The 24,015-nt window shown below is 43.6% G+C and overlaps 1 protein-coding gene across 1 annotated transcript in view; it reads left to right on the top strand.

Moving 5' to 3' along the window:
* brinp2 (bone morphogenetic protein/retinoic acid inducible neural-specific 2) overlaps positions 1 to 24,015 on the top strand; it is a gene marked incomplete at both ends in the record, with an annotated part of 162,354 nt that overhangs the window by 122,466 nt on the left and 15,873 nt on the right. Inside the window, 1 exon segment of the mRNA XM_080778844.1 lies at positions 19,659 to 19,881. Within this exon segment, the coding sequence (XP_080634970.1) occupies positions 19,659 to 19,881 (223 nt within the window).

Raw genomic sequence — 24,015 nt, 5'->3', positions numbered from 1 at the left:
CGGGGCATAGAGGTGTCCTCGTGCAACCTCCAGTGCTGCTCCAACCAACCAATAAGCTGCTCAGAGGTGTGTGTGTGTGTGTGTGTGTGTGTGTGTGTGTGCGTGCGGTATACAAGTGTGTGAATGCACAGGGCAGCTCCCGGGTGACATCGTGAGTAACTGCGTGACTGTGTGTGTGTGTGGGGGAGGGGGGGGGTGAAGCGAGGAGGCACGGTTAGAGAACAGCCCAACGTGCTCCGTCAACCTCCCAACAGTTATAGAGAGGTTAACCCATTCTGAACGGGAACCCATTTTGATGTTAGCATCATGTTATGCTTTAGCTATTGAAAAATAGCAGATCTACAAGCTCATAGCGCGCCACCGAGTGGCGCGCTACGAGCTTGTAGGTCTGCTATTTTTTTAAATCATTTTTTTAAATCTGATCTCAGGTCAGAATGGGTTAATCAGAACAGTGTGTGTCCAGTGGAAACCTCGTATGAATCTGATCTCAGGTCAGAATGGGTTAAGAAATGGGCGAAGCAGCACAGCAGCGCTATAAATCCCCCCCCGGGGGGAGGGGGGAGGGGGTGTACGCTCCACTTGTATAGCTAGAAAATTGCCAGCCGGCGGGGCCAGAAATTGAAACCCCCGGTTTCAACCCCTGTGTTCTGTTAATCTAAATCCATTACCTCTGCAGACAGAACCCTATTTCTGATCTCACGACATGAGGGGAAAGTGAGATATAGTTCATCTCCAAACAGCAACGAGAGAGAGAGAGAGAAGACACAGACAGGGGGGTCGAACAACCTTCAACAAGGGGAATCAGTAGTTTCAAGTCGTCCAGGCAGGAATATAGAGGGGATTTTAAAGTGGAAACCAGAACATTGGTGGTGAATACAATTTTGACCATACAATAATTATACTAGTAGGCCTACATCTGTAATGTTTTTTAATTTTTTCAGTAATTTTATTTCTACTAGATTTGGATTATAATTACCAAACATACATTACCTACATACAGTACAATATATATATATATATATATATATATATATATATATATATATATATATGTATATTATTTTTTAAGTGCATGAGTATTTCTAGATTGCAGTATTCATAGCCTACTATCACGTAAGTAAAAATCACACCCGTGTGAACCGAGTGGTGCAACTCCGTGTGGGGGGGTCCCTAGTGGGTCCCCGGAACGTCCAGGAACCCACAGGAACGTGCCCAGGGTGCCAGCCCGGTTCCGGGGAGCCGTCCCGCGTCCGAAACGGTCGAGAAATGACAGAGTTACTGTGTGGAGGAATTAGCATTTAGCAGACACCTCTCCCCTCTCTCTCTCTTATAATTAGCAGGCAACAGTGCAACACTCCATCTCTCTCTCTTTCTCTCTCTCTCTGTTTCTAGCACTACAGCGCCACTTTTGCCCCTACTGGTACTCTAAACATAGGGACACGTGTACACGTCGACATAGGGACAATGCTGTTCCTTGGAGTGGTTGCACCACTCAAAACAAAAAAGAGACGAGCAGCAACAGATATCCTCAAACGGCTACACACACTTTACACACAAATCCCCTCCTGGCCCATTTTGACGTTTCCTCAAACACGTATACATACATCAGCTTTCAATCAACCCCTCAAAGACAACCTGGACACATCTTGGCATTATGCTATAAATCACAGTTCTAATGTGACTATAACCCATTCTGGACGGGAATGCCTTTTGGGTGTTTTAACTACAAGCATTATGTTATGTTATACTTCAAGCTATTGAAAAATAACAGATCTACAAGCTCGTATAGCGCGCCACCGAGTGGCGCGCTACGAGCTTGTATAGGTCTGCTGTTTTTTGAAGGCCTAAATGGGCTAATGTGACTGCCAAGCAGCTCGGTGTATACCGTATGATAGTCACGCGTAAACAAAATAATCAAAGAAGGACATTCAAAAGGAACACCATACAGTGACAAAATGTACACTGGCGTGCGTGTGTGTGTGTGTGTGTGCGTGTCTTCCTACACGAGGCGGCATGTGTGCAAAACGTTGATTGTAACGCGAAACACGTGTGCCCCTATATATGCATGAATGCCATAATATGCAGCGATGGCACCGACTGCGAAACATGCACTGAGAGCATGGCTGTGATCACGTTGAGCGTGTTGGAACAGGGCTGGGTATTTGATGTACTGTATGGGCTGTCACTTCCATTCTATTTATCCCCACTTTGAGGCATTAAGAGATTAATGTCTTAATGTTGTGTTTCTGCAGAATATATAAACACGGTGGCATTTCAAAAGGGACAGTGTGTCTGTTGTTGTGTGTGTGTGTGTGTGTGTGTGTGTGTGTGTGTGTGTGTGTGTGTGTGTGTGTGTGTGTGTGTGTGTGTGTGTGTGTGTGTCGTGTCAGTGTTGATTTTGTCGACTAAAACTATGACAGAAAACGTCCGTCGACTACCGGTATACCTTCGTTTCACCGACAAAAATCTAATAAAAGCAAAATAAAAACTAGGCTATGATGACTAAAACTAAGACTATACATTCATTGGCAATTTTGTCAACAAATAGACACACACACACACACACACAATCCGTGATCAAAACGAGCCGCTCTTCTGGCATCACAACACATCTTTAATCCATTCTGACCTGAGATCAGATTTAAAAAAATGTCTTCTACCTCCTGAGAGTTTTCTGAAAAAGCTTCTATGTCAGTCGTTCTTCGATTTTTTTCTAAAATAGCAGACCTACAAGCTCGTAGTAGTGCGCCACTCGGTGGCGCACTACTATGAGCTTGTAGATCTGCTATTTTTCGATAGCTAAAGCATAACATGATGCTATAACACCAAAACGGGTACCCGCCCAGGATGGATTAAGCATCTTTTTCTCTCCCTCAAACCTTTCGGCCTTATAGCTCAAGAGGTATACGTGGGTGTCAGCTTTTTATGTTACCACGCCAACCTTGGAACGAGGGAGGGAAAGGAAATGGGAGCCTCTGCTCCAGATTTATTGTCTTTTACGGCTCGGCGGCGGCTAGCTCATCCTCTTTTCATCCTACAATCACCCACAGGAGTCCTATAACCCGGTGCCACTGCTACGTAGCAGCCTGTGGTGGGGTGGGGTGTGAGGCGAGGCGAACAGGGCACATAGTGGTTGTCTGAATAGTACCGTATATACCACTGGCGAGGAATGATTGCTCATTTGAGACCCGTATAGCAGTGCAGGTTCCCAAACCTCTTCATGTCAAGGACCCCCAGATCGACATGTATTAGTCCGCCGGACCCCCGTTAGAAAATATATTCTATCTAGAGAGCAGTGATTGACTCAACCCGTTTAATTTCAAGGACCCCCATTTTGACATGAATATTAGTCTACAGACCGCCCCATTTAATGGCATTGACCCCAAATTCATATTGTAAAAATCAAAGTTAATTTAACTCTGAGAGTGTACAAATGGAACCAAACGGACCCATTTGTACACTCTCAGAGTTACAGACCCATAAGGGGTCCATTTGGTTTCTAACTATCATTTAGCTGGGGACCCCCTGGAACTCCCTGAAGGACCCCACTTTGGAAACCACTGCCGTAATGGAAATTTCAGCATGAGGTGCTGGGGGTGGTGAAATGTAAATGCGCTATGCAGCTCTGACGCGCGTACTGTACGTGTGTGCGATGTGCGTGCATAGTTACGTGCACGTGCCTGACGTTTTTCAATATTACTGATAAACTTGCAGACCAAGACGTCATTCAGCTTGTGTAGTGAAATGAGAACGGTGTGTGTGTCTTCATGTGGTTTTCTTCACAAAAGAAAGCTGCAATTCCTCATAGCTATGTGTCTTCCATTTTCACAGAGATCCATAACTGTGACAAAATTTAACTGAGGGACTGCCATTGGATTTTTTTTGATTTTTTTTGTTTTTTCATGTCATGTGAAAGCAGGGAATCATAGCTTCAAATTGACATATTGGTTGTTCAGTTTGACCCACCAGTTTTGGAGATATGGCTTATAGAGTATAATGTCTTGCAGAGAAACAGCGCGTTGAGAAAACAGGCTTGAAAGATTCACTTCTGTATGGTCTCCAACATTACACCTAGCTTCATGTTTAAGCATTTATTTCATATTTACATGTCGATTTCAGCTCTGACACTTATTTCAGACATGCTCTAGTATGTGAAGAGTCTGCCTGTGCTATTTACTCATTAAAAAAAATATATATATATAGTTTTTCTCCTCTGGTGAAAAGCTGTAATTTGCACGATGGCAGTCTCTCAGTCAAATCTGGTCACATATGTATAGCACGGAGCGATTATTTTCTCATATTCTACCCGAATTAAATTCCTACTAACGATCCAAATAGTCATTGGACGTTTATTTTGCATGTATGCACACATACAGTACATACTGCTGGTTCATCTCAAGTGGAAAGAGCTCTCCTCTCCTTCAAGGATTCTCAAGTAATTACATAAGCTGTGTTTGGGAGAAAAAAAACTGACAGTCTCGAGGAGATTATGGGGCTAATCTGAAAACAAAGCTTTTTATTTATTATTATTATTATTATTATCAAGAAGCAAATGTAATTAGTGTACAGTCACGGATCACAAACTGCTGAATCCAAGGGGCCAATTTTACAGTTTTTTAAACAAGTTTTGTTTTGGTCTGTTTGTTTACAGATATACCAAGAACCTAACCTTCCCTGTGACCTAGATTTATGTGTGTGCGTGTGGTCCGTGTGGTCCGTGTGGTGCGTGTGTGCGTGCGCATACACATAAAAGAAAGAAAGAAAGAAAGAAAGAGATATACTTTGGTCAGTCATTTTCACGGTTCTGCATTCACTCAACTATAAAACGTCAAGAGAAATAACTGAGCTGTCTTCTTATATTAAGTGAGTTCATGGGTTTTAGAGAACTAATATACAACATACACTATACAGTGTTATCCCTGGTTTCTCAGACTCACAGTCCTACAGTATATATGTAATGTGACTAAAAGTCATGCAATTCATTTATCAGTTAGTTTAAAGTGATTTGACGGCCTGGAGGAGGTTCAACGTTCAATGACGTGTCACTCCATACAACCACAGAACAAAATGTGTTACCGTAAATAAACTACACCTAAACTTTACATAAACAGGGGAGGGACGGGGATGTGCCCACGTGCTGTGGCTTACATACTGTAGCCTTGTTGCTGTGGCTTACATACTGTAGCCTTGTTGCTGTGGCTTACATACTGTAGCCATGGTATACTGCTGCTTAAATCCAATTATCTGATCTGGAAGAAGCTTTAAGGCTAGACGGACAAAATGTTCCCAAATAAAAGACAAAAAAAAAACGGAGCTAAAGTTTTCCACAGCACTTTTCCTCAGTCCATTGACTCTTGATACACCTTCACTAAAGATCAAAAGTGTCAGATTAAAACCCCTTTTCACTTTTGTCACGTCAGGACGCAGGAGGGTTGTAGGAGGTTTCAACGTAACGTGCCATGCAGGAAGGAACAGTATGAATCGAAAAAAGAAAAGTAGACGATTATCATTTCAAACGGCAATCTAAACCTTTTATTCGTACACCGGCGACAGAACGACACGACGACAACCGTGAGCGGCGTGTTTCGCAGAGCGCAGAGAGAGACAGCCACACTGAGGAGGCTTGATAGATGGTGCCTTTAACCCATTTAGGCCTGACGTCGAAATTTTAAAAAAAAATGTCTTTTTAAAATGTCATTTTTTCTGAAAAACCTCATGTTCCTGTATCAGTGGTTCTCAATATTTCATGTCAAGGACCCCAAAAGTTATAAGTAATTGGCCGCCGATCCCCCCATTTGAAAATATGTTGTTCCAGGGACTCCCTGGAAGCAAAGTTAAAGTTAAAAACGTTCGCTCTGAAAGAATATATATTCAAAGATTTGCACCGCATTTTCACGACTTTTCAAAAAAAGCAGACCTACAAGCTCGTAGCGCGCCACTCGGTGGCGCGCTATGAGCTTGTAGATTTGCTATTTTTCAATAGCTAAAGCATAGCATAATGCTAACACCAAAAGGGGCTCCCGCCCAGAATGGGTTAATGTGTCAGAAACAGACACTGACGTGATAGAGATAACGGCTTCGAGCGGACGGCCTCCGCCTCATCACTCCCAGCTCAAACGGATATTGCTCTATTACGGAGAGAAAGTGCGAGGGTGGCGTCTGCGAAAGAATGTCCCCCCCAACTACCGGGTATTTGTCGTGACTGTCACGCTTTCTAATTGAAGGGAATGCAAGGGAGGCGAGGACGAGTGGAGGGAGGCTTGGTTGCTGTGCTGAGGAGACTCGTGGGAGAGAGCTAGATAGCAGCGTTCGCTGAGATGGAACTGACAGGAACCGAGTCAAGAGGCATCTTTAACAAAGAGGCGTTTTCTTGCTCTCCACCTCCTCCTCCGCCGAGACCCGCCGTATGTTACACAAGCAGCAGAGGCACTTAGCGTGCCAAACACATCTGCTCTGGGGAGCTCCAGTTGAACAGTAATAGTGTAGGCCAGCAGTGGGTCAACTTCATGAGACAAAGCATGCATAAACGGAAACGCGCAGGTTGAGTTTTAGGGGCTTTCATGCACTTCACATTCAACCTGTGATATAATAATCACTGTCTGGGGCAGAAAGCTTGTATATTATGTCCAAAACCCTTGCCTTTTCCATGCAGGTAATGGAGAAAAATAACTTCCAAATGGATCTAATGTAGTTAAAACTGTGTCAGACAAGACACAAAGTCTTGTCTGGGTGCATACTTAGTTTAGACTAGTCATTGGTTGGACATGGGTTAAGGTTAGGTTTAGGTGTGCTGCCCCGTGGGAGGTTAGGTTTAGGGTGAGGGTTTGAGATAGGTTGTAGATATAGGACTAATGAAAATACATTTCATTGGTTAAATATGTATAAAGCAGTGGCTCCCAAAGTGGGGTCCGGGGACCCACAGGGGTCCTTGAGGGAGTTCCAGGGGGTCCCCAGCTAAATGATAGTTTGGAACCAAATGGACCCTTATATGGGTCTGTAACTCTGAGAGTGTACACATGGAATCAAATGGACCTTAACGGGTCCATTTGATTCCATTTGTACACTCTCAGAGTTACATTTACATTGATTTTACAATACATAGAGGGTCCCATTGATAGAAATGCCATTAAACGGGGGGTCCGTAAACTAATATGCATGTCAAACTGGGGGTCCTTGAAATTAAACGGGTTGAGAATCACTGCTAGAGCCGTACAAATATTCTCTTATGGGGGTCCCATGACATGCCTTTTCAGATGGGGGTCCACGGGATAATTAGTGTCAATTTGGGGGTCCTTGACATGAAAAAGTTTTGGAACCACTGGTATAAAGCACACAGACACACTCATATGCAATAAGAAATAGTGAAAACAGCAGATCTACAAGCTCACAACAGCCTGCAACATATGCCATTTCCACTACATTTTGTCATTAAACAAAAGTATAAAGTAACGTTATAAGATTAACTAAAGATGATACGGTACTGTACTGTACTTTTTTCTTTTTTAACTGCCAGAAAGCGAGGGACGTACAGTAAGTTAAATGTAAACGCCTCAGGCAGCCTGGCAGTGAGACTTTGGGCTCCATTTTGGTCACCGCTAAACCCCTTATCCCTAAACTTCTTTGCCTTTTTTTTTATATTTTGCTAAACATTTTTGAATAGTTCAACTAGTCAATCTATACATTGACACATTGTGAGCTTGTAGACTGGCCATTTTAACTATTCAAAAATGTTTAGCAAAATAGTAAAAAAAAAAAAAAAAAAAAGGGCAAAGATGTTTAGGGATAAGGGGTTTCGGGGCACGGTGGCACAGTTGGTAGTGCTGTCGCCTCACAGCTAGAAGGTCCTGGGTTCGATTCCCGCTGGGGACGCTGTGGGCACTGGCGGCGTGTTCCCTCCTCCGCGTCATCATTGCCCATACCCGAGGCGGGGGTTGGCGAAAGGGCCTTTCTGTGTGGAGTTTGCATGTTCTCCCCGTGTCCCCTAGGGTAGATACCCTCACAAAAACATGCCGTAATCCTGGTCTCTAAAACTACCTCCCCCTGGCCAGCCGGGGCGCCTGATGGAGGGGAAAGGAACTGGCCGGAATAACGTGTCCCTTCCACGCGCTACGTCCGGCCGGGGAAATTACCCTCTGTCAGGTGAAAAGAAGCAGCTTGGACTCCTCATGCATAGAAGGAGGCATGAGGTCAGTCCGCTGCCCCCCCAGGTTGGCAGAGGAAGTGTAGCGCCCAGGATTACATTAGACAATTGGCACTGGGTGAAAAGAAAACTGGGTTACAAAATCATGGGATAAAAATTTTAAAAAAAAAGGGATAAGGGGTTTAGCGGTGACCAAAATGGAGCCCTTTGTTTGCGCATGGTGATGTCATGGATCACCACCTCGCCCCCAGAGAGACTCCCAATCCCGGAGGCGTTGCGAAATGCATCGTCTCTCATTATGGAAAAAATAGCTCCTCTTTATCTGGCTGATTCTCAAGAGAACCCAATTGTCCATAAATGTAGGGACACAGAGACATATAAACGTCAGGAAAAGGGAACCAAAAAAAAATATGAAGAAAAAAATGAAACGACAAATTTTTCCGGCGTGATGATGGCGACGATGCTAATGATTGAAAAGAATGTGATGATGATGATGGCAATGGAGGATAATGTGAAGGAGGAACTGAAGACAAAATGGAGAGTCAGTCAATTCAAGTTGCATAAAGAGTGAAAGGAGAAAGAGAGTGGGTCAACAGTGAGTGAATGCAGAGAGAGAGGACTCGGCATGTGTGCGTGCATGTGAGAGAGAGGGAGAGAGAGAGAGTAAAATGTAAGTACGAGGGGAACAGTGGCAGGCGCTGACCTCGAGAGCTAATGGTCATTCTGAGACAAGCCGTTCCTCTCCGGAGCGCGGCAGAGCGTGGCAGAGTCTGACCGACAGCGGCGGTTTATTTTCCATGAGGTCATTCTTCAAACGGTGATAAGGTTGATAAGATCCTGTATATGCCGGGAGAACACTATGTGACGTTATAATGGAGGAGGCGATGATATAACAATATATTTAACCCGTTCTGGGCGGGAACCCCTTTTAAGTGTTTAAAGCATTACGTTATGCTTTAGCTATTGAAAAATAACAGATCTACAAGTTCATATCGCGCCACCGAGTGGCACGCTATGAACTTGTAGGTCTGCTATTTTTGAAAAGTTGTGAAAATGTGGTGCAAATCTTTGAATATATATTTGCTTCTGGGGGGGGGGTCCCTGGAACAACATATTTTGAGATGGGGGTCCGTGACCCAATAGAGATATTTCTGGGGGTCCTTGACGTGAAAAAGGTTGAGCACAACTGACATAAAAACATGGGTTTTTCAGAAAACCGTTAGGATTTAGAAGCGTTTTTTTTATCAGTCCAAAATGGGTTAAATACAGCGTCCTTCTATGAAAGTCATCCAATTGTTTTATGATTTATTTGCATACTGATAATAATGGATACGTGCAATCTAATTAGGTTTACTACAAAACTGTATCGCTATAGATACTTATAAAAGCATGAAGGGAGATATTTTGATAGCAGAGGAAGTCGTGTTATTGTCATTTAACCACATGTATGGGGGAAAAAAACAGATCTACACGCTCACAGCACATTTCCAACGTGACGTATCGTGAGCTTGTAGAGTGGCCATTGATTTGGCGAAGAGATTCGGTGTAGAGGGGAGGGGACCAAGTGCTCAAACTTGTCCATAATCTGACATATCCTCAAGAAGAAAGATACTCAGGCCAGACCACTTGATAAATATAATTGGAAGACTAAAGTGGGGCTCAAACTAAAATGTCTTCCTGGACCAGAGGGTGGTTATACTGGCATCCCAGAGGACTCATCTGACTGACAGGAGAGCACCAGGAGAGACCTGCAGCTAATATAGTCAGTAAGCTGGCTGCTGATTAGATGACACGCATAGAGGTAACCCATTATTTCCTAATAATTAAAGATGGGCCTTGGATAGTAGTACTGCACATTAGCTGCGGTCGCTGTCTCTGTTGCTGAAATATCCACCCATCTACTGTAACCATCTAACTTAACCCATTTTGACCCGAGATCAGATTCTGAAAATGTCTTCTGCATCCTGACAGTTTTCTGAAAAAGCCTATGTTTCTATGTCAGTGGTTCTTCGATTTTTCAAAAATAGCAGACCTACAAGCTCGTAGCGCGCCACTCGGTGGCACGCTATGAGCTTGTAGATCTGCTATTTTTCAATAGCTAAATTATAACATAATGTTTAAACCACCAAAAGGGGTTCCCGCCCAGAATGGGTTAAGCCGGAGTTGATGTGCCTGGTGCTTAGAGCTGTCACGATTACAGAATTAAAGGTAGAGTCAGTGATTTCACTTAATTCAAATATCACTTATTTTTTTGTTTTGTTGTGATAATCCTCTCTACTATAGAGTGTGCTGACCATATAAGGAGTTCCTCCCTGTCCCCAGTTAACCCCTGGGGGTCAAAAAACCTTAGGTTTCGTTTTTGACTCTCTATCCTGATTGGACGAAGGCTTAGGTCCCACAGCCAAAAATGAAACCCAAGGTTTTTTGAGTGAAATCACTTACTCTACCTTTAAGTTGACAATTGTCACACAAATACGATTAACGATTACATAATAATTTCTGTTTGCCTTTTAGGGCTTCGTAATAAAGACACTGCACAGGGCAGATATGACACAAATAACTTAAATAAACACAGAAGTGGCGTGTTGTAAAGCCTGTACAGATCAGCTATTTTATATATGGAAATGATTTTGATGATTATGGAAAAGAATTGTGATTCATCTCGAATAATTGCGATCATTTTGACCGTCCTACTGGTGCTAAAATAGCTCTAGCTATAACTATCTTACATAGCTGTGGTGGCTGTCCCTGGTGCTGAAGTTTCTACCATCTAACTATCTTACATAGCTGTGGTAGCTGTCCCTGGTGCTGAAGTTTCTACCATCTAACTATCTTACATAGCTGTGGTCGCTGTCCCTGGTGCTGAAGTTTCTACCATCTAACTATCTTACATAGCTGTGGTAGCTGTCCCTGGTGCTGAAGTTTCTACCATCTAACTATCTTACATAGCTGTGGTCGCTGTCCCTGGTGCTGAAGTTTCTACCATCTAACTATCTTACATAGCTGTGGTAGCTGTCCCTGGTGCTGAAGTTTCTACCATCTAACTATGTTACATAGCTGTGGTAGCTGTCCCTGGTGCTGACGTTTCTACCATCTAACTATCTTACATAGCTGTGGTAGCTGTCCCTGGTGCTGAAGTTTCTACCATCTAACTATCTTACATAGCTGTGGTAGCTGTCCCTGGTGCTAAAGTTTCTACCATCTAACTATCTTACATAGCTGTGGTAGCTGTCCCTGGTGCTGAAGTTTCTACCATCTAACTATCTTACATAGCTGTGGTCGCTGTCCCTGGTGCTGAAGTGGCTACCATCTAAATACCTTACATAGCTGTGGTCGCTGTATCTGGTGCTGAAGTGGCTACCATCTAAATACCTTACATAGCTGTGGTAGCTGTCCCTGGTGCTGAAGAATATACCATCTAAATATCTTACTTAGCTGTGGTCGCTGTCCCTGGTGCTGAATAATCTACCATCTAAATATCTTACTTAGCTGTGGTCGCTGTCTCTGGTGCTGAAGAATCTACCATCTAAATATCTTACTTAGCTGTGGTCGCTGTCTCTGGTGCTGACATATCTCTACATATACAAGGCTGGCAGGATTACAAATTTCAGTTAATTGGGATTAACAATTTCTTAATTTTTTTGCATTGAACATTGGAACTAGTTTGCCTAGTAATCAAAAGACGGACAGGGCAAATATGGAGCGCCACTCCCATGCACTATCGGTCGGGCCCCACGCACAACGTGCATCACCCTCACAAAACGAACAACATCCGTCCTTCAAATGTCTTATCTATATCATAAACCTTTCTATCTTTCCCTAAAGCGAATTATTAAATGTAATTACCTTCTTTGCACTCAAATTGGCCATTTATTTACCCAGCCGTTTGTTGACTGGGATTCATGCCATTTTTTCAGATCTTGCACTTTGTGAGTTGCCGTGGCAAAAAGCACTTGCTAAATGCCTTAATTGTACATTGTTTGTGGTAAGCACACGCTACAATAGTAGTGAATTATTAAGTATTTTTCTGCTGCTAGCTGTTGGCATAAATGTAGTTAACCTGTGCCACCGCCTGCTTTGAAACCAGGTAAATGGAGAGGAGTTTTAACGTCCCATAGCTGGTGGTGACGGAGGCGTTGCATAGCAACCGTATCAATGTTAAAAGCAGCTCTGGGACTCTCAACCACTGAGAGTGTCGCCACTCTGCCATTATAAAATACTCAACGTGGTCACGTCTTCTTCGTATTCAAACAGCATGGGGGATGGAGGGGGAAATGCTGGCTATTACCAGGTGTTGTTGTTTTCCTACGTTGACGTGGCAGACAAACAGACAAAGCAGCTTTCACTTCTTTCACTCACACTCTTTGCAACTATAATGAATTGTCAAGTCGTACTTCTGAGGTTGCCTCATTGTAGAATCTTTTAAACTATATGGTTTGGGATTTAAAAGTCATTGCCCTGTGTGTGTGGCTCCTAATGGGCCTTTTTATCAGTCTCAGAAAGAGTGGCAATGTGCTTTTACGACTCTGGTCCCCAGAGTGAAGTTACATTTCTGAATGAGTTTAAGAGCCCCTGTCTAAATGAAGTGTGCTAATTTGTGAGTGCTATAATTGCCCGGTTATATTGCACCTTAATAATGTCACACAGTTATATCGGGAGCTCTACTATATTCATAAATCATATTAATGTGCTCGTGCTGAGCTATATGTAAAACAATTGCATCCAAATATGCTTCTATACATCTATATTCAGAACCATTATAATATGCTGCTATACATCTATATTCAGAACCAATAGGAAATTGTGAGGATATTCTACAAATTGACAATGTCAAAACATATGTATCCATCTTCAACCGCTTATCCGTAGTCGGGTCGCGGGGGCAACAGCTCCACCAGAGTGTTCCAGACTTCCCTCTCCAGAGCAACATTAGTGACTTCCTCCTGGGAGATCACAACTGTGCCTTGCTCTGTCCAGGGGTCTCCTCCCATGTGTCTCGAGGACCTCCCTAGGGAGACGCCTGAGAGGCATCCTGCCACTGCCCACTCCCTCACAAACTGCCCACTGCCCACAGCACATCCCCTCACAAACTGCCACTGTCCACTGCACATCCCCTCACAAACTGCCCACTGCCCACAGCAAATCCCCTCAAAAACTGCTGCACTGTCCACTGCACATCCCCTCACAAACTGCCCACTGCCCACAGCACATCCCCTCACAGACGTCCGCCTCCTGCTAAGTTCACACCCGACTGCAAAGACATGCGACAGCTTTAAACGGCATCATACATCGATGTATAATTGCTATAATTACTATCCGTCTGATTCATCGGGCGAGGTGGCCTATATTGCATCCTGATGATCGAATCATCACAATTCATCAGTCATTTAACCCATTTTGACCTGAGATAAGATTCTAAAAATGTCTTCTAAATGCTGACAGTTTTCTGAAAAAGCTGTTTCTGTGTCAGTCGTTCTTTGATTAAAAAAAAATATCAGACCTACAAGCTCGTAGCGCGCCACTCGGTGGCGCGCTATGAGCTTGTAGGTCTGCTATTTTTCAATAGTTAAAGCATAACATGATGCTAACACCAAAAGGGGTTCCCGCTCAAAATGGGTTAAGCTGTAAATTGCTAATCACTAATATGTTAAATGAGATATCCATTTATATTTTCTCGAGGAATGAGAAATCCCAAAATAAACTTGTTTATCTTCCTGCATTAGCCACAGACTCACAGACTGAAGTATACTTTCATCCCTCCCCTAAAGAAATGGAAAGGGAAATTCTTGGCCGAAAACCGAATACCGAATATGATTAATATTATATATTTTTTTCCTACATGGCCATACCTTAAAGCTACCTGATTCATGGCAAAATAAATGGTTATGGCAAAACTTAACTTATACTAATAATCACTATTATGGGTCCAATTGCATACACTATTCAGTGATATATGTTCTGCTTATTCAGGCTGAAACCGAATGCCGAATATTTTCCCTATGCCGAATATTGGGTGCATCACTAGTTTCCAATGTTCTCTCAGCCACTGGGTGAGATGGGCTTCGTCTGAAGGTCTCCCATAGCCTGAAATACTGCACCTCCTAGAGCAGAAACCTCTAGAGAAATGCCCCATTACTATTCACTGCAATTACCACTTATTTTCCCTCAATGTCAAGCCATGAGAAAAGGAAGAAGGAATGAATTGGACACTGTCTATTATCGTGGTGTCTATCATGGCTAATGGAAGCTATCACAACTTCTGAGATGATTAGCGGGAACAACGAGCCGGACAGTTAAAAGCAAAACGATCCTGTGAAACATAGCACACCAAACACTTAAACCATTCAGGGCGGGAACCCCTTTAAGTATTATGTTATATACGTTAGCTATTGAAAAATAGCAGATCTACACATTCATAGTGTGGCACCGCGCCACGAGCTTGTAGACCTCGCATTTTAGAAAATTTGTGAAAATGGAAATCTTTGAATATATATTCTTTCAGAGCGAACGTTTTTTTAACTCAAATCTTTGCTCCAGGGGGGGGGTCCCTTGAACAACGTATTTTCAGATGGGTGTCGCCGGCCAATTACAGATATTTTTGGGGGTCCTTGACGTGAAAATGTTTGTGAACCACTGACACAGAAACATGAGGTTTTTCAGAAAAGCGTCATAATTTAGAAGACATTTTGAAGAGTCTGGTCTCAGTCTTAAATGGTTTAAACACCCATTCATTGTTATCATTCTCACTTAGCTTCGTGAGAGAACAGATGAGTGGCAGGCAGTGGTGGAACGTAACTAAGTAGATGTACTCAAGTACTGTACTTTTGAATAATTTTACTTCTACTCAAAAGGCAAATATTGTACGTACTCCAATTATTTGAAAACGTTATAGTTACTTTGTTGATTTTTATTATTATTATTATTATTACAAAACATACACTAACCACTTCTGCCCCTATATACAGGCCATTTGAAAATTGACGATCTACAGGCTCACAATGTGTCACGATGCAACGCATTGTCAGCTTGTAGATCTTTTTGCATCGGATTTGTATACGTTTGAAAACTTGCGAAGCATAATGAGTACCCGCTATATACTTTCTACTTTTGGTACTTCAAGTACACTTATTTATATACCAATACTGTTGTACTTTTACTCAAGTACACTTATTTATACTAGTGATCGACCGATATGGTTTTTGGCCGATATTTCCGATCACCGATTAGTGGAGAATCAAAAAGCCCGATAGCCGATATTATGACCGATATTAATTTAAGTAAACTTAAACTAAAGTAAACTAAACTTTTACAGTAACTAAATTCTAACACAACAATTCCTTTAAATGCATTGGAGAACATTTATTGCTTATAAAAAGTTAGTGCAAGAAGCACCAACATCGTTTTCAGTAACAACCCCCCCCCCCCCATCAAATGCAGCTTTAATTTAGTGCAAACATGTACTGTAGCAGAATATGGAACATAGTGCTGTATGAAGTGCAGGCACAGGCTTAAAACATTTATTTAAAAAGAAATCAGGGAAAAATAATCAGTTTATTTATCCAAATTGGTGATCTACAAGCCCACAGCACATTGCAGCATGACATGTTGAGAGCTTGTAGATCTGCTGCCCAAACTCCCCAAAGCCATGTGACCTTGTTGTTTTTACTCCACCACTGAAATTTGCCACTTTCAAGATCATAATTTTATAGCAATACAAGACAATAGCCTTGTATGTCTCAAAACACTGGCCTACCGTTACATTATTGTCAACTAAATACATATGAATTAGAAATTAAGACAAATATTGACAATGCTACTGATTGGTTCATTCTTCATTGGCTTGCAGTTAGTTATTGCACATAGCCAAAATGCAATAATAATAATAGGCTGGTCAGGATGGGGGGGAAAAGTTGTCCTTTTAGAGAACATTCAGTTGGCTCGCATGCATGCATGCACACACACACACACACACACACACACACACGCACACACACACACACACACACACACACACACGCAGCATGTGGGCACGCGCGCGCGCGCACACACACACACACACACAATCAAAGAACCGTTTACATCTGCTGTAAGTTTGCAGCGTTAGCATAGGAGCTAGCGTTGGCTAATGCAGGTCTACCACTGTTACACCTTCTGTCCCTCTCAGTGTGGATTTTATTTTTGTTAATGCAAGATGAAAACAGCAATGTTTATGGTTACAAGGTTAGTATTACTCCTTCTAGCCCTGGTCCTCTCTCTTTTTACTCCGTGTGTGTGTGGAACTGGGAGGGAGGGAGGAGCACAGGCAGAGCGTGCTGTGCTCTGTGTGTGTCTACTCCTCCGTGTTAGACACGCAGCTAAGCTATATACATCTCCTTACAACCGTACTCTACCGGATTTTCAATGAGAGTGGAGTGGTTTTTGTACTTTTTTGCGCATTTATGACAAAATATAATAATCGGCCGTTTTTTTTCGATTATTAACTTTTACCACCGATACCGATATTAATAAAAAACATGAATATCGAAGCCGATAATCGGCCGTGGCCGATTATCGGTCGATCACTAATTTATACCAATACTGTTGTACTTTTACTCAAGTACACTTATTTATATACCAATACTGTTGTACTTTTACTCAAGTACATTCCGTACTCTTACTTGTAACAGTAGTACTTCTACATTGCAATATTAATAGACTACTTTTAAAGTAGTAAAATAAAACCACACCCGTGTGAACTGAGTGGTGCAACTCCCCTCTCTCCACCATACACCATATTGCTCATCTTATATCCAATAAATATATATTCCATCCATTCTTGAGTTGTCCTGACTGAACCACTGAATTACTGCAGGTAATCAATTTGCTATTTGAATAAACTAAACAAAGAAAAAAACCGCAGTCCATCCATGCAAGGGCAGACAAGAACAGCCAGGTACAGAATTCATATTTTCCAGACAGTTGTCACATCATGCAATCATTGCAATGCTCTCTAAAAGCTTGAATGTTGTTGCGTGCACTTTGTCTGAAAATTATAGAGCCACAGGGACAAATTATAGTTATTATCCAATGCTGTTTTGTCCAATCCTAGGACCATATTGGTACACATCTCTCTCTCTGTGTCTCTATCTCTCCCTCTCTGGCACAACAGCGCCACTTTTGCCCCTACTGGTACTCTAAACATAGTAACGTAATCACATAGGTTAGGACGGACATTGCTGTTCCTTGGAGTGGTTGCACCACTCACAAATTAAAATGTAACTACTTTTTTCCTATACCACTAGTGGGCGAGGTACAGAATGAGAGCAATGGAAAGACTGTCAGAGAGAGAGAGAGAGAGAGAGAGAGAGAGAGAGAGAGAGAGAGAATGATGTGTCGGTAGGGATCAGTAAGCAGTGTAATAGGCTTGCGTCTCGCCTTAGCTCCGTCTTGGCTCCAGATCTCTCCTCTCTGCCAAGAAGAGGAGAACCAAGTCACAGACGGAGTCCTACAAGGTCTCTCACTCAACTCGGATGCCTTGGAGGGACGTGAGTGATAGGGCCACCGTTCCCCCAAAGGCTTTAGTGCAGGCATAATCTTTGTCCATTGGTTTATAACCCATTCCGACCCGAGATCAGATCCATACGAGGTTTCCACTGGACACACACACTGGTCTGATTAACCCATTTTGACCTGAGATCAGATTCTAAAAAAAATGTCAGTCGTTCTTCGATTTTTTTCAAAAATAGCAGACCTACAAGCTCGTAGCGCGCCACTCGGTGGCGCGCTACGAGCTTGTAGATCTGGCTATTTTTCCAATAGCTAAAGCATAACATGATGCCAACACCAAAATGGGTTCCCGTTCAGAATGGGATAATGGCATTCAAATGATCTGGGTACAGAAATAGCTTTTGGCAATCCCCAGTCTGAGAGGAAGGAAAGGAACTGTAGTGTTCCAGGGCGGCGGCCATTATTCTGACAGTTCAATCTATTGTAGTTGCAGTGCTCAACTTTGTTTTGTTTTTGTTTTATTTTAAGTCAAGGGCTGCTCACAAAGATATGCAGGCTCCTTTGGCTATATAGCAAGCAAAATGATGGCGATTTACATAAAACACCTAAACTAGTATCTAAATGCCATTGAAGGTGTGTGTGTGTGTGTGTGTGTGTGTGTGTGTGTGTGTGTGTGTGTGCGTGCACAAGTGCATGCGAGAGTGCTTTCGTGTGCGTGTGCCTGTGCGTGTGTGTGCAACTGTGTGCGTGCATTTTGCATTTGTGAATGAATTAACTCATCTGCCATCGTTGTTCATCAGTATTATGTCAGCGATGCACAGGGGAGCCACGCCCTGTCTTGTTTGAGCTGATGTTGCCGATTGCCGATTGCCTGAATTGCATTTTTATGGCGCTTTTCTATGCACTACGTGCCTACTCAAAGCGATTACAACGGTTCATTCATTCATTCATTGGGAGGTGAAGCGGCGAACAGTCGACGCCAGCGTCCTCACTTCCCACATTAACACACCAATGGTGGCGAGCTAGCACCGACTGACTCACTGGAGGCAATGTAGGGTTCAGTGTCTTGCCAAAGGATTGTGGACAGGAGGAGCCGGGATTCGAACCCGCCCACCCATGGATCATTGAGCCACAGCTGCCCATTAATAATCTGGGGACCCCCCCCAATATAATTTCGGGTTGAAAACCCCTGGCCTATACTAAGACTGCATGCCAACCAACAGGCAGGAACCCTTTTTGGTGTTTTAAACATTATGTTGTAATTTAGCTATTGAAAGATAGATCTACAAGCTCGTAGTGCGCCACCGAGTGGCGCGCTACGAGCTTGTAGGTCTGCTATTTTTGAAAAATCGTGAAAATAATAAAATGGGCTACTGCTTGTTTGTTTTGCAACTAATGCACACAAGCCTATATCCACAAGACAGTATCCCATGCATTCTCATTACATTTAGTTTAAACTAAATTACTAATTAAATAACATGTAATCTTTACCATCTGCACATGAAGGAATGCCATCACTCTTCCCATAAGGAGTGAGTTTGTAAAATGACAATATTGTACAAAGCAGTATAATTGTAACTTCCGTGGGCTTTTAATGGTGGGGGTGTGTGAGCGCATAATTGCACATAATCGCACATTAAGGTGCAGGTGTTCACTTTGGAAACGACGACTCATTAAAATATCACAGGTACTTTTGTTCCGTCTGAAAATACGTGTCAGGAACGTTCTCGGTCGTCCTTTTTGCACATCACCAGGAATGTGACGACATTGAAACGAACAGGTTCTCACACATAATGAGGTGTTTAAAAGAATCTCCTTTTCAACCCCAACTACCCGTCTCCGCAATTAATTCCACTTTTCTTGTTTTCCTCTCCTCTCTCTTCACCCTCTCTCTCCACTTGCACCCTGCCGTTTCATTTCACACCTCGCCTCACCACCTGTTCTACCCCCCACGCCCTCCCCCTCCCATCCCCTCCCCCCCATGTTCTACCACACCCCCCCCCCCCCTCCCCCCCTCTCTCTCTCTCTCTAGAAGACTTCAAGGCCTTCCTGAGGCACTTGCCCACGGACCGCTTCCTGAACGTGTCGACCATCGCCAAGTCGTGGTCGGGCGACCTGTCCCTGCAGAAGCGCTACGCCCAGCTGGAGGCCAGCACCGCGCTGGTCCTGGGGAAGGCCCAGAAGATCATCCGAAAGCTCTTCACCCTGAGCAAACGCTGCCCCAAACTGCCCCGCGTCAGCCTGCCCCGAGACAGGTATGTATACAAACGCTGCCCCCAAACTGCCCCGCGTCAGCCTGCCCCGAGACAGGTATGTATACAAACGCTGCCCCCAAACTGCCCCGCGTCAGCCTGCCCCGAGACAGGTATGTATACAAACGCTGCCCCAAACTGCCCCGCGTCAGCCTGCCCCGAGACAGGTATGTATACAAACGCTGCCCCCAAACTGCCCCGCGTCAGCCTGCCCCGAGACAGGTATGTATACAAACGCTGCCCCCAAACTGCCCCGCGTCAGCCTGCCCCGAGACAGGTATGTATACAAACGCTGCCCCAAACTGCCCCGCGTCAGCCTGCCCCGAGACAGGTATGTATACAAACGCTGCCCCCAAACTGCCCCGCGTCAGCCTGCCCCGAGACAGGTATGTATACAAACGCTGCCCCCAAACTGCCCCGCGTCAGCCTGCCCCGAGACAGGTATGTATACAAACGCTGCCCCAAACTGCCCCGCGTCAGCCTGCCCCGAGACAGGTATGTATACAAACGCTGCCCCCAAACTGCCCCGCGTCAGCCTGCCCCGAGACAGGTATGTATACAAACGCTGCCCCCAAACTGCCCCGCGTCAGCCTGCCCCGAGACAGGTATGTATACAAACGCTGTCCCAAACTGCCCCGCGTCAGCCTGCCCCGAGACAGGTATGTATACAAACGCTGTCCCAAACTGCCCCGCGTCAGCCTGCCCCGAGACAGGTATGTATACAAACGCTGCCCCGAACTGCCCCGCGTCAGCCTGCCCCGAGACAGGTATGTATACAAACGCTGCCCCAAACTGCCCCGCGTCAGCCTGCCCCGAGACAGGTATGTATACAAACGCTGCCCCGAACTGCCCCACGTCAGCCTGCCCCGAGACAGGTATGTATACAAACGCTGCCCCGAACTGCCCCGCGTCAGCCTGCCCCGAGACAGGTATGCAGTGGAAAAATCACACCCGTGTGAACTGAGTGGTGCAACTCCCCCCCACCTCTCTCTCTCTCTCTCTCTCTCTCTCTCTCTCTCTCTCACATTAGCAGTCAACAGTGCAGCGCTATCCCTCTCTCTGTTTCTGGAGTCCGCTACTGGTACCCATAGTCATATACTGGTGCTCATTAACATCACATACGTAGGTGGACAACACTTGGGTGAACACGGACATTGCTGTTCCTTGGAGTGGTTGCACCGCTCAAAAACCATAGAGATCTTTGTTCAATGATGAAATGAACAAACTATAGCCTGCATAGATTATAGAAACTTGCCGTATAGCACTTTCTCTATAGCCTCGACGACCTTGGAGTCTCACACTAGAGTTAAAACGTGATTTATTCATTTGTTGTTCATTTGTTTACCTATAGTTTGTATAGTTTCAATGTGCATGTTATTTATTTTTTGATATTATAATAATGTTCAGACTGTTGGTAGGTTCTTGGTTTACCATAATTTATGATCCTTAGATCACTTATATGCATTTGATGCATTACCTTGAGTTTACCCTGCTTATTGAAAGTGTTTTGGGTTGAGAGCGTGTTGTGAGCTTGCAGATCGGCTATTTTCAGTGAAGAGGTTCGGTGTAGAGGGAAAAAAAGGCAAGTTTACTTGGTTAAGTTATATATTCATATTAACAGTAAGTCAACACATCGATAGAAAATATACGGTGTGAAACAAGAAAAAAAAATTTTTTACAAGTGCAGTCAAACAAGCTACTTTTGTCTTTTAAACCATTCTAGGTGGGAAACCCCTTTTGGTGTTAGCATTATGTTATGCTTTAGCTATTGAAAAATAGCAGATCTACAAGCTCATAGCGCGCCACCAAGCGGCGCGCTACGAGCTTGCAGGTCTGCTATTTTTGAAGAATCGTGAAAAGTGACATGAAAGTGTTTGAGAGAACGACTGACATTGAAACATAGCTTTTTCAAGAAAACTGTCAGGATGTAGAAGACATTTGCAGAATGGTTCCCAGGTCAAAATGGGTTAAAGAAGTGAGAGGTGTCCTTGAAGAGTTGCAGAGCAGCAGTGTTCTGTTCCAGATATGTGCTACACGTATGAAACTGAGAGCGCTGACTCTCTGTGTTTGGGTCAGACTCCGGGGACAGAGAAAGCAGAACCGTCCCAGACAGGATGGTTTGTGATGTACTGTACTGTACTGTACTGTATATAGAAAAATATGAAAATTTTATTTGGGCCCCATAACCATTCAATAATTTATTAACCTCGCCTCACCAGGCTTTCCACCACCTCGGAGGAAAGCCTGGTCTCTGTTTCAAAAGTCCGTATGATCCTGTCGGGAGAGGATGATATCGTTACGTCATGTTGTAGTATTGTTTTGTAGTCGACAGGTAGGAACAACAGGCAGCAACTTCCTTTTCCCTCAAACCGATTTTTCTCAATACAAGCTCTCGTAGCCTGCAGCTTTTATTGAGAAATATCGGTTTGAGGGAAAAGGAAGTTGCTGCCTGTTGTTCCTGCCTTGAAATTCAGATCAGAGTATGTTTTCATTTTTTAGTCAGCTGTAATGTTTTAGTTTTTGTCTAGTTTTAGTCTACTAAATATCATAAGATTTTAGTAGACAATGGGCTCCATTTTCGTCACCGGTAAACCTCTTATCCCTAAAATGTTTTGCCTTTTTTACTATTTTGATAAACATTTTTGAATAGTTCAACTAGCTGAGTACATTGACATGTGAGCTTGAAGACTGGCCATTTTAACTAGTTTAGGGATAAGGGGTTTAGCAGTGACGAAAATGGAGCCCTAAATGTACAGTTGGTTTTGTCGACAAAAATGTATCACAGTGTCAAAACAAAAGGGCCACAATGTAAACGTTGGACTGGTTCAATACAGCATTTTCTGTTCCGTTTGTTTTACTCCAATTATTTCCTGGGAAGAAAGCTGGGAGATTGTCCTCAGTCGCTAATGAGCAAAGTGTTTAGACAATGACTTGTGTGCGAGTCTACATTTTAGCGCTCTCTCTCCCATGCCACACTCCTCTGAACTATTTGAATAATGTCCATTGTGTCACTATGCCACAAATACAATGCAGTCCACTTGCCAGAATGTGAACCCGGACATTTTGAGTACCCTAAAGTTTTATGTTAGAAATGTTGAGTATGGGTCCCCAGCATTTAGAAACTGCCGGATGCTAACTTGTATACGCTGGGCAATTTTCATAATTAGCATAATAAGCTGGGGTACCATTAATAATATGCCGGCCTATATAAGGCAACATGTGACGTGTCAAACTAGGGGGTTTTCATGATTCTGAATCTATTGCAAGCATTAGTTTTGCATGAAAAACACTCCTTCGGTTCAATTCGGCCATAGGCACTTATGTGCCCAAATGTGCTGACCTCATCACTTTTGTGTTGACGGCTATGGCCGTTTTTAGCCGAAAGAGTGTGTTTTTTACATGAAAACCCCATAGTTTGACATGTCACTTCAACTTTAAAAGCACAATGGAATTTAGAAAATGTTGCCTTATAGGTTGTCAGTGGTACCCCAGCTTATTATGCTAATTATGACAATTGCTCAACAATGCAAGTTAGCATCCGGCAGTTTCTAAATGCTGGGGACCCATACTCAACATTTCTAACATAACTTTATAGGGTACTACAAAATGTCCGGGTTCACACAATGGGGCTCTATGTGGGCTGGCAAGTAGAAACAATTGGTCCTCAAAATAGTCCCATCATAGAGATAAGTGGACCAACATAATTATTACAGAAAGAGGAGTACATTTTATGCCTCTCTACTATTCCATTTGACATGCGCTTGCAACCAAAAGCCCTCGGAAATTTGACCTCTGGATAGACACCCTGTGCCACCCTGAAGACCGTTCTCGTATATAAACCCTTAACTTTGCACTGAGCGGTCTGCAGTGGTCTCTTGAACGCCATTAAACGTTCCGTTTACAGAACTTTACACCGCCTTTAAAGTCATCGTTCAGTAGCCTAACGGGACAGCTTGTTGGCGGTGTTTTCCTGCCGCGGTAGAAGGACTGCCTCCTCCTCCTCCATAGCCTCGGAAACCCAGACGTTTTTATTTCCAGGGAGAAGGAAAAAAAAAAGTCTGGGACCGAGTCCACTTCAATACGGCATAGAGTAGCACAAACGTCGCTCACTCTCTGCCGATTTCTGATCGTCTGCAA

This window comes from Protomyctophum bolini (genome assembly GCF_963924005.1).
Source record: "Protomyctophum bolini genome assembly, chromosome: 12".
NCBI classification, from domain to species: domain Eukaryota; kingdom Metazoa; phylum Chordata; class Actinopteri; order Myctophiformes; family Myctophidae; genus Protomyctophum; species Protomyctophum bolini.
This window is presented reverse-complemented; position numbering and strand designations above follow the sequence as displayed.